General features: G+C 29.1%; 1 protein-coding gene and 1 long non-coding RNA gene across 2 annotated transcripts; both read left to right on the top strand.

The window, feature by feature from the left end:
* The first annotated feature begins 2,524 nt into the window (after nt 1–2,524).
* Nucleotides 2,525–3,370, top strand: LOC112799750 (miraculin-like). The gene has a single exon (XM_025841779.3). It carries the CDS (start codon nt 2,580–2,582, stop codon nt 3,177–3,179), a length of 600 nt encoding a protein of 199 aa, XP_025697564.1. The 5' UTR covers nt 2,525–2,579; the 3' UTR covers nt 3,180–3,370.
* A 5,270-nt stretch (nt 3,371–8,640) lies between these two features.
* LOC112799748 (uncharacterized) lies at nt 8,641–9,369 on the top strand. Its single transcript, XR_011881683.1, has 2 exons — nt 8,641–9,047; nt 9,151–9,369. It is a non-coding gene; the product is annotated as an uncharacterized lncRNA (long non-coding RNA).
* The last annotated feature ends 3,058 nt before the right edge of the window (nt 9,370–12,427 follow it).

Genomic DNA, 12,427 nt, shown 5'->3' with positions numbered 1-12,427 from the left:
GCACCAAAGCTCACAAATGAAAAGCAAGAAGATGAAATATACCCAAAAAACAGAGCTGCTGTCGAAGCCAATTTCTCCCTCTGTAGACCTCCAATTAAAATCTCCACCGTCCAGAATGAAGAACAAGATGTGAAGAATCTACAGTTCAAATTTCACGTCGATCCAACGGTGAAAGAATGAGAAACTGCCGTTCCAAAATTGCTGCTCTGTGTAAAAACGGGAAACCTAATTTCTCTCTTGCGAAGCCAATTTCTCTCACTGCAAATCTCCAATCAACATCTCCACCGACCAGAATGAAGAACAAGATGATAAGAACATGCAGTTTAAATTTCAAGCCGATCCAACGGTGAACAACTGAGAAACTGATATTTGAAATTTACTGCTTTGGGCAAAAACGGGAATTTTGTTTTTCCCCTTCTCTCTCACTTGGTGGCTACTCTCACTCACTCTCAATGACCCCAAAAATCTGAACTAGGGTTGTGGCACAATGGGTGCAAGAGACACCCTCAAAATGTTGGGCTTGGGCCTCACAAAGGAGAGAAAAACCCAACAGGAATGTCATAAATAAATAAACAAGTTGTTTTCTTTACTTGTTTGAGTCTGAAAGAGTTTGTAACTTTGTACTTGTACCAATAAGAACTCAGGAAGAAATTATGCTGCTAGAAATCTGATTCTTGGTTAAGGATGTTGAAGAAAATAAACAAGCTTAATAATGATTAAATCACTTCTTCACCTATTTATAGTTACATCCATATATATTAAATAACTGCCTAACTGAACTAACCACCTTTAAGCATGCAGAGCTGAAGATTAGTGAAGGATAGTTCTTGTTCTTGAAAGAATTCTTGATTAGTTAGTGCAGTTGTGAATCTGTTAGGATTAGTTAGTTAAGATTCCTTATATAAGTGTGCATCTGCTAGAAGGTAAAGCTAGCTATGAACACAATACAATTCCTTGAGTTACAAGTTTCCTGTTTTTCTCTGCACACTTTCTCTTCTCTGCTCAATCCATAATCCTCCCATTTTTGTTCTTATCTCAAGATCACTTCAATTACGTGATTGTGGTCGGATTGAAAATGAAAAGGTATCTGCGAAAGATGTTTGATACTCGTCATTTCTTCCCCCCTGCCTTAGGTACTTATGTGCCTTATATAGACATTGCTCTTCTCTGGCAATTATTATCAAATAGTAATATAAGGTTTCAAATCAATTGTCATATGACATCAAAATATTAATTTTTTTTCAATATGTGTATCTATACCTAAAATAATAATTTAAAACAAAAGGGGTAAATTTTAAGCAATTTGAGGCATTATGATTATTCTTAAAAATTTTATATTATTTTTAATAATCATATTATATATCTAAAAGATCAACTATTATCTCAGCTATTCATTAAAATATAAAATATATATTAAAAATAAATTAAATAACACATATATTTATATATAAATATACAATAATTAATTTTTAACATACACATAATATTTTTATATTTCTAATATTAAGAGTTTAAAGTAGTAGTTATCAAAAAAATAATCTAAAAGTTTTGGAATATGTTCTGCCAGTCCAATAAGGATCGGACATCCATTTGGTAGACTATCAATTAAACGAGTTTTCGATCCGTATGAGCCAAAGTGACTCACGTACCACATTATTTACTGGAAAAGATTTTGACAGTTAGCGGAAACTTTCAAACTAATGGACCCAAGTAAAAAAGTCTACCCGAGTACAAGGTATAAAAGGGGATGGACCTCCTCTCCTCCCAACGTACGTCATTTTTTACCCTAATTAGCCATCTCATCGTATAGACATTTACTTTAGTATAGGAGTATCTTTGCAGATGGTCCTGTCCGCCGACCTATCGACAATCGTGATTACACTTTTTTCGCTCAACTCGCACTCAAGTCCAAATGCCTTACATCCTCCGGTTGCTCTTGATTAGCCATCCGACCGACATCTCATCCCGACGAGTAACCGAACAGAATACAAACACATGGTTTACATACAACCGCCATATTGGCCCCCCAATGCAATGACATGAAAGTCATCCTTCTGGTAGTATAATAGATTTTCTCCGACCTAAATTTACTTAATTTTAAAGACAAATAAGAATTAAAAAAAAAAAAACAATGTGCAACCTAAAGAAAAAATGATAAAAAAAAGTTCGTTAACATCGCATCTAGCTAAAAATATTTGAAAACTGAAAAGAACAAACTGTTCGTTCTATGGGCTTCTCTTCTTTTTCACATACATCACACACAATATATCAAGTTAGGCGCGCGATGTGACTAAAGATAGAGCAAAAGAATTAAAGGTTACGTTCAATCGAAATGAAGCTTTACAAATGTACATAACGTGTTATTGATAAAAATTGAGTGTGTTTAATTAGTAATTATTAATTAATTAATGGCCAATTGTTTGAGTAGAAATCCATGACTATACTATCATTACACACACACACATTATTAGTCCATAGAACTAGACCCATCTTAACCCTATAAATTCACGTTCTCTTCTCCTATCTAATTCACAACACTCATACAAAAAATCAAACTTCATACTTCACATAACAAAACAATGAAGATAGCGTTGCTTGCATTGTTCTTTCTCCTTGCCTTGAGCAACAAGCCACTGCTTGGTGCGGCTGGACCCGCACCCGAGCAAGTAGTTGACACATCTGGCAAGATCGTTCGAGCCGGTTATAATTACTATATTGTCCCTGCTTCCCCTAACGAGGGTGGCCTCTCCCTTGCCAGCACAAGTGAGAATGATTGCCCTCTTGACGTTATAGCCGTCGACGGATATCAAGGCTTGCCCTTGGTATTCCAACCAGTTAACGTCAAGAAAGGCGTTGTTCGTGTTGACACAGATCTCAACATCTATTTCTCATATTATACAGATTGCGGCTCCACCGTGTGGAAACTCAAGGACTATAACTATGCACTTGGACAACAATTTGTTACCATTAATGGTGTTTTAGGAAACCCTGGAGCTAACACCATTGGCAATTGGTTCAAGATTGAGAAGTACGAGGATGCTTATAAGCTAGTGTATTGTCCAAGTGTGTGCAATGGTTGTTACTACCAGTGTAGTGACTTAGGGATTTATGAAGATGAGTGGGGCAAGCGTCTAGCTTTCAGCAATGTGCCACTCAAGGTTCAGTTTCAGCGTGCATGAAGTTAGTTCCACCAATCTGTTATACTGTATTTCTAAATCTTAAGGAAAAATAAATATAAATGTGTAATAAATAATAATAAAAATGCACTACTTGTGCTTTCTGTCCTTATAATAATGCATGGCTTCTCTTTCTCAAGTTGAGTTTCCTTGTAATCATATAAATTAAAGTGTTATTTTCCAAGTTTCCTATATACCTTTTGAAACTTTTAGTTACTTTATATGTTCATCATCAGCATGGTCGTTATTGTTTCCAAACTAGTTTATATATACTTAGCTTCTTCCCTCCACAAATAATTGCCTTTTAAAAATTTACCACACATTAAAAAATTTAAATATTATACAATAATTATATAGATAAAAAAGAAATATTTTATTTGGATAATACATTAATATTTCTTAGTAAAATGTCAAGTAATTGTTGCACGTTAAAAGAGATTCTTAAAGTAGGGTTAAAGTTGAAATTAAGAACTACTTTCCGCTGCAAAATAATTGTTTAATTTATAATTAAAAATTAATTTGGTTCAAAATAGGAATAGCAGGGTCAATATATAGTTGTCCATTTGAAAAAAATAAATAAACAATATCACTTTAACTTATTTTCTCCCACCAGTAGTAACGGTATGAAATGATGCAAGAGGGAGACAAGGAGAGTAAGTAAGAGATCTAGAGCAAGTATAAAATACAGTACACTAATTAATAAATTAAATTTTGTATACTCAATTAAATAGATCTATCTAAAGTTGAGACGTTTAATTATTTCCTAAAATCTATATGCATGACAAAGACTGAAGAATTATTTTAATTTAGAGCGGATAGAGTAGTTAATAATATATTAAAACTCTAAAATAACAAATCACTATAAGAAATAGTGTAATTGTCGATGTCAAAAATCAACGGCGATCAAGTTTTTTATTAATATTTTTCAACGGTTTATCGTCGATAAAATAAAAAAAAATGATTAGAAATAAAATATTAAAATCGACGACGATGTCGTCTATTATTTTGGCAATTTTTTAACATTTTGATACTATCATCACATTACCGACGAAAGAGTGGTTGAAAAAATTTTTTTCTTAAAAATCAATGGACTAGCTGTCTATTTTAATAATTAAAAATATCGACGGCTTTTGCCGTCAATAAATTTAGACGATAGATATCTCTTTTCTAAATTGAATAAACGGTATAAATTTATTATATAAACTAGACGGCTGCAGTGTTGATTTTTATTTTAACTAAAATTTACGAAAGAGCTGTCGATTTTTATCAACAAAAAATTACTCCTGTATTTGGCTTTCCGCATCTCTCGTTTCACTCGTTTTCCCAAAATTTAACCCCAAACCTTCATAGAGTTCAGAGTTTAGAGTGAGGCTTCTTCTTCTCCTCCAATGCCTGAGAGTAAAGATCAGAGACGAAATCACGATCACATAGAGAGGCAGAGAGCAGAGCTTCTTCTTTTTCGATGCCTGAGAAAATCCGCCGTCCTCCGCCTACGCCGAGTCCGCCTCCGCGCTATCCCAGGAAAAATCCACTGCTTAGCCCTTCTTCTTCAACGTAACACCTCTCAATTCCCTTCATTTTTTTTTATTTTTATTCAATCACTTGCTCTACTTGTTTCTATCTCATGCAACTTTCTCCAATTAGTATCAATTTATATATTTCAAGTTGAGTACTTTCTGTTTTTATTCAAATTTCTAATTTCTGAGACTTGAGAGATTTGAATATTCTCAAAGTTTAGAGTTTAGACATTGAATGATTATTAATTCCTATTGTCTCGTAGTTATTTTTCTGATGTCACTACTGGATTGCCCAATTTCATATTTTTAAGATGCAATTTTTTTTATCATAATTGAAATTGAAAGCCAAGTGGTGTTTATATATAGAAATAGATAATAAATGAAGCAAAGTAAAAAAAGTCAAGTTGTTGCACTAGAGAAGGAAGCCAAATAAGTAAAATAATTATGTCACAAACACAACAATGTGGACTAATATTTTTTAAATTGTAATTTGTATATGCATAATAATTATATAATCAGGTAATAGTTTCTTTCTTATTTAAATGCCAAACAAAGAAATGTTTGATTTTGTCTTAAAAATTAGAAATGTGTATAGCAGATATTTACTTGAGGTACTTGATAAAGTTGTCAGATAAAACTATAAAAAAAAATCTTTTTCATAGTTTTCAGAGGAATTTTCTAATAGATTTGCCTCACAATTGTCTTAAGCTTCAAGTTCTAAAAGTTTTCATGTGTGATTGTTTATATTCTATAAATTGCTTTTAGCCTTTGCCAATGCCTAATGAATTTTCTTGAATATGATGCATGTTTCTATAATCTATCCTATTGAATTTATGTGTTGACTTCTGCATTTAGTAATACTATTCTTCCGTTTTCCAATAAATGCCGGGGTTTTTTTTAATGGTGTTTCAATTTTGTGTTCGTTAATTGAAACCTCCTATATTCATTTTTTTTTCTGTGGGCAACAATTTATTAGCTAAATTATTCTGTTTTGAAGTTACAATTACAACATATACGATTATGATGATGATAATTCTATAATAAAATTGATTGATTATTATTGTTTTGTGTGTGAATCATGGAAGAAGTTGTTGGATATATTTATACAGACAAGCATTTCTATTGTTCTGGAAAATTATAGAGAATTGAAAATCGACCTGCTTTTTATCAGGTTTTGCATCAATTGAGTAGTTGGAATGGTATTTGGTATAAATAATTTTTTTATTATGTTATTTTTTGCAAAACTGTGTGCTAGAGTGAAAACCACTCACTGTGGGGTGTTTCTATATATGACATTATCATGGTTCTTTTATTACATTGTGTGATGCTGTTTGTTTTATTTTTTTTAATTCATAATTATTATACCATTATTATAATTATATATTTTCCTTAGACTAAATTATAATTTTACTTCTCATAAAATTTAATTTATTTACAAAATCATTTTTAGAAAAAAGGGAATATTTTAAATTTTTAAATATCATCTTAATTTTATAGAGTTTCAGAAATTTTATTTTGTACATGAAAATAATTCATATATTTAATTTTTTTTTTTGGTTGTGGGTTAATTAGAAATTTTAGTCTAGAGTACGTATATACAATTATTATCTACATATATTTTATCTTTTTTTTATGGTATAAAAGTTATCCATCCGTTAGATATAAAAAAAGAGAAAAATCACTTTAAAAGATTGTTAGGAAGATTTAATTATTAAAAAGGATTTTTAATATTAAAATTATTAACAATAATTAATTTTTATTTTAACATGTATCATATTTAAGAAGACAAAATTTTTTTATAAAAAAATAAATATATTCTTCATTATCTTTTTAGTTATTTTTCCTAATCCGTATGTTAATCTTTTTTATATTGATAAAATATTCATTGATTACTTAATTATTTATTTTTTGTCTTCTGTGGTTTTTCATCATTCTTTTATCTGATTATCAATAGAAAATAAAAAAAATTATGAAAGTTACTTAAACTTCGAGAGAAATAAAATTTATTCGTATAAAAAAACTCTGAAATAAATAAAAACTGATATTATGATATATTTTTTTTCAATATTTAGTTCTTTTTAACTATCATAAATGTTAACAAAAAATTAGTCCTTATTAATTGTGTGATTGTTTGTCTTCCTGAATAATTAATTTGTTATAACCATTATTTAGTGTGATTTATTTAAAAAAAATTATCCAGATAATTCTAATCATTATCTTCTATCTTCTACTATCTTATATTAGTATTTTCCTTTTTTTAAAGTCACCAACAAAACCTAAAAAAACCAAAGGCTCCTCCCTTCTCTCTCTCCCACACGCAGTAAAAAAAAAAAAGGAGAACCTCAGAAGAAGTTACTGAGTGACCATCTGTCATCTCTCTCTGTTGTCTCACGTCACTCAACCCAAAAATCTCACCACCCAACATTACCAGGGTTAAACTCCATATCCTCATACAAATTCCAGAACTCTCCTCATCTGCAGTGTCTCCCGGCGCTTTCGATTCCTACGAACCATATATCTCCGGCAGTTTCTCGGCGGATAGTGTTCTTGCTTGGGCTCTTGAGAGATCCAGAATACATAGTTTGTCCAACCGCCAGAGACATAATGATAAAGTAAATCTTCTGACACCAAAAGAAGATTTTAAATTTTTGCCCTAACCGTTGCATTCTCAACATATTCTTCTGTTCATTCTTTTTTCGTTTGCTTTTTTTCTTATTTTTTGGTGGTTTGTGTCTTGGTAATTTTATCAACTACAGTTTTGGATTCTGAAAATATCGAATGAATACTTTTATGTGAATGTGTTGAGTTCAAGTATTATTTATGATTATTTTCTTCCTAAAAGTAAGATTTGTATTTGTCTGAAATGTTGCTGTATATTAATATGAACCAATATAAGATATTGTCATATATTTTGACATGCATGTATTATTGAAGTTAACGTTGGTTCTGAATTTAAAAGAAAAAGAAAGAAATATTTGATTTTCACAACAAGGCATGTTTCATACTTGGTTGAGTGCAACATCTCACTCTTATTAACTTCTTTTTTTTTATGCTTTTTGTTACCAGGTTTTGAAGTGTGGATAAGGGCTAATTTTGCTGATTAATCTGATTATTACGCCAGATTTAAAGTAACATGCCAAAAATAACATAATAACATGGTAGAAGTTCAAATGATAATAAGAGAAAACTATTTTTTTTCGGTTAATTAATTCTATTTAATTCACGTCATATTGGCCGTGTCAAATTCACTAATTTCGTATTACTATGTTGTATCCAATAAAAAAAATATTGAACACAAAATTCAAATAATGCATTTTCAATGCTATAATAAAAATTATCCTAAAGATAGTAGTAAGTTACTAATTTGCAACTATTAGGCATGTTATTAGTCAAGAACTTTTTAACTAAAAATTGTGCAATATCTTAATATTTGTCCCTGGTTACTTCTTTTGTTCCTGTGCATCTTTTATTTTTTTTTTCTGTTCTCCTTGTTTTTCCGAATCTGCAGGATTATATATTTTCATGCAATACTCTTTTTTTTTCTTTTTTTTTTGTCTGTCTTTTTTTCAGATAGCTGACATAGGTTTTTTGGGCATTATTTTCTTACGATGAGTCTTGTTGCACGTAGAAGTGATCGCACAAGGTTGAGATTATATTGTTTTCCTTTTCAATTAAGGATTTCTTGTTAAGTATGGTGTAAAGATACTGATTTTGATTAATTTAGGCATTTTTTTGGCACAAGAGAGCGTTGGCGAAATGATAAGGAAGAAACAGTTATCTTTCATGCATACAGAGAACGGGTACATGTTTGGATTAATATATCATTTATGTTTTTTTTTTAATCTTAGGCCATGTGATCAATACATAAATCATATATAACTGAATTAATAAAATTAATGGTAAAAATTTAAATGTATGTGATAAGTCTCTTTTTGTTTTTAGGATGATGTTTTGCTTCAAGAGATAGTAGTTGCTAGATATGGGGTCGAGCTGAAAAATGAAATTGTCCTGATTGATCTTTGTGACAACTGTATCAAGTTTAGATTAAAAAAACGGGGAAACAAAATCTGGATACCTTCCGGTGAGGTAGACAAGTTATTTGCTTTCTATAAGTTCAAGAGTGTGGTGAAATCGGTCTAATGCATGTCACAAGTGTCATATTTTTTGTGGTTCCTGTGGATAGGCGAAGTAAACCAATTTATATGGATTTTTATGCTTTTCACTATGTTAAAGATATTGTTGATATATCTTTACTAAAACTAATTCAAGATGAGTTGGGATTGAACTATTTTGATGGACTGGATGATATTTCATATGGTATAGAAGATAATGAGATGCATCGAAATATGAAAAGGTTAGAGTTCATAGTTTTCCCTTTTTTTTTAATTCTTAATTATTCTTAGTTTTATGCGTCTTATATTCTAACTACTGTATTTATTTTTTTATTACACTTGAAGTTCTGGTGTGCAAAGGATTCAAACGAACACTTCCAATGGAACTACTGTCAAGAAGAGGTCAATAACAAAAAAAAGAGGGTGTGTTAATTTTTTTCTGGTTTAATATTAGATTGTTGTTACATGTGTTGTTGATTTTCTCACTCTTGATATCATTTAATTAATTGATGAGTTTGTTACATTTTAAGCGTATTGATTTCAATAATCAAATTCTGTCTCACACTATTCTGTATAAGGTTATCTTACATCTTTCACTGTTACAATTTTTAGTTTGCTCATATTTTTTCTATCAATTAAAATTGAAATATATAAATGTGTTGCTGAACATTATAGCAAGAGGTTAACGGAGTATGATATGAAGGCTGATCGATTTGTAAGTTTTTGTAACTATTGTTTCATACTTGTTGATGAATTTTTTTTAAGACCTGTTTCTAACCCTTTTTTTTTAACAGTATATTCGCTGTGAGTTTGCTAGATTATTGCTTAAGAGTGGTGGATCGGAACAATGAAAATTTACTGTTAAGGGCTCAAAGATTACTAAAACCTTTGCAATGCATGTCTTGAAAAGTAAGGGCAAGAATCGAGAGTACAAAATTGGACCCAAATGGAAAGATTTTGTCAAGATGCATAAACTTAGGCCTGGATATTTATGTGTATTTAGAAGTGTTTCGAACAAAAATCATTTGGTTCAGGTTTCTGTGGTTAGAAACTAATTATTCAGATGCTTTGATACTTTCTTTTGTTAATTTTGGGATATGTATTCTATTTTGGACTCTGGGTTTTTCATTATCTAAAATTCAAAATATGTATGGGATGTGAACTTCTTGGTTAAATTACTTAGTTTTTGATATCAGATATGAACAGTCAAATTAATATGCTATTTGGTTATATCATTCCCCCACTTAACTTTATACTTACTGCAATTAGATGCTTTTCTTTTTATATCATTATCATGATGTGTTAGATCCTAATTAGCATTAATATAACGATATTATATCTAACAGATTACTATGTTTAGATACAATTTATGTTTAACAATATTACAACTTGATGTTTCTTTCAAGTTTTCTTCTAATAAAAACTTTTTAATTGGTTGACATTTGTATTGTTTTAAATTTTTCTAACCATTTAATTCTGATATGATCATAACTTTTTTAAACTAATTTTATTCAGTTTGATCATCTACTTTATTTCTCTTTAGAACATTGTCATCTTTGAATATGGCTATGTTTGATTGATTGGATATCTAATTAAACAGAAGAAGTTATTTAATTAATACTTTTTTGTTTGAATATGACTGTGTTTGTCTAATAATAGATTTTTTTTTATTACGAGGCTTTTAATACTGTTTTAAGTTGAATATGATTTTGATTTGGGGAGATCATTATTGAATAGTTCAATTTTTAGGTATGTTCATAAAATGGTAATTCCGTACAGTTTGCACGGGTCTTCTTGCTAGTTTAGCTAAAGACACAGAAATGGAGCGCATTATTGAAACCTTAGAACAATTTATAAAGACAAGAGGTTATTCTAAATTATTTGTAAAAGCATATCTTGTAAGTAATTTGCATCTTATAAGACTTTTTTTATTTTTATAAACATTATTTTAATAGTAGCATAATTAGTACATACTTATTAATTTGTTATAATATGAAATTAATGAATGTAGATTTTAATTTGTGGTTCTATATAGTCCTTCTCTATCTTTTGAACGAGTTATGAACTTTTCTTCTTTTTTTAATTTTCTCCTTCTTTTGCAATCACCATCATCTTCAAGTAGCTAGTAAGGAAAAAATCTATCTCAGTTTACTCCTTCTTTCTCAGCAGCTATTAGGTACACTTATTTATATATTAAGATGATTGGATTATTTGGTTACTAGTAAAACAAGGAATGGATCTAAATATTAATTGTAGAAGCAAATATATTAAAGATCTTGTAAAAGAAAAAATAAAATATGAAAAAAACTAATAATATATGGCTATTAAAATTGACGGCAATGTTATCGCTTTTTAAATTTAATGTAGATAAAAATCGATGATAATGTTATCAATTTTTAATATAAAATAGACAAACAAAAATAGAAATTATGTTGGTAATTTTATAATTAAATCGACAACTAATTTGTCAATTTTAATAAATCAAATATCGACACAAGGATCGTTGATTTTATATAAGATTATCGACACGGTAGCCATCGATTTTATTGAAAGTTTATCGACAACTCAAAAAGCTGTCGATTTTATTAGTTTTTTAAAAATCGACATGTTTTAAAGCGACGGTTAATATCGATTTTTAATATTATCGACAGTTTTATTGTCGATTTAGCCGTGAATTTTAACGATATTTTTTGTAGTGAATAATATTATTGGACAAATTTCAATAGTTCTAAGGTGAGGGTTCGAATTTTGCACAAATAGCCATAAGAGCTTAGATTTAGAGAGTAGATGATATCATTTCCGAAGAAGAGAGGAGGCTGAGGCTGCAAGCACTATTCAGAAATTTTACCTAATGTAATGTTTGTATTGGGAGAATTTGAAAGGAAAGAAAATAAAAAGAGAGAAAATGGATGGAAAAATAAATTTTTTGTTGTTTAAATAAAAAAAAATAAAGTAAAAAGAAAAAAATAGTGTAGGATCTACTAAAATATTTTTATTTAAAAAATGAGATAAAAATGAAAAAAAATATAACAAATTAAATATTAATAAATTACACATCGTACATTTATCCCTTATCATTAATAAATTATAATTTATGTATAATATAGATAAGAGTATTAATATGATTTTATACCATTATATTTTTTTTTTACTTTTCTTTTCATTCAAACAAAAAAAAAATTTTTATTTTCTTTTTATCTAAACAACATACAAATAACTTCACATTTTTTTCTATTTTTTTCTCTCTTTTTTCTTTTATTTTTTTATTTTTTTTATATTCAAACAAAGTCTTAGAATTCAACCCCTTTTTTTCCATAATGTAAACCAATTTTTATTCTCTTCCAAATATTTAAGATCTGCATTATTATAAATTAAATAAGTTTTTCATTTCGAAATAGCTAGCACAATCACTACAAATTAAATATCTATTTTCATAGTTATTCAATATATCATTTTATTATTTCACTCAAACAAATTTCAAAAAACAATTATTTATAGACGTTGTATGTTTTTATATAACGTACACAGTTTTTATTGGTATGGTAGTATCTCACATAGAGTAAAAATTTAACTACACTCAATTTTATATGAAGTTGATTAAGAATAATTAAATAATTTAACT

This window comes from Arachis hypogaea, chromosome 5 (genome assembly GCF_003086295.3).
Source record: "Arachis hypogaea cultivar Tifrunner chromosome 5, arahy.Tifrunner.gnm2.J5K5, whole genome shotgun sequence".
Taxonomy (NCBI): Eukaryota; Viridiplantae; Streptophyta; class Magnoliopsida; order Fabales; family Fabaceae; genus Arachis; species Arachis hypogaea.
The sequence above is the reverse complement of the archived record's forward strand: the minus strand, read 5'-3'. Positions and strand labels throughout refer to the sequence as shown.

Bases quoted from the DNA above. Each gene is read 5' to 3' on its own strand.
- LOC112799750 (XM_025841779.3), top strand. From the start codon at position 2,580: ATGAAGATAGCGTTGCTTGCATTGTTCTTTCTCCTTGCCTTGAGCAAC.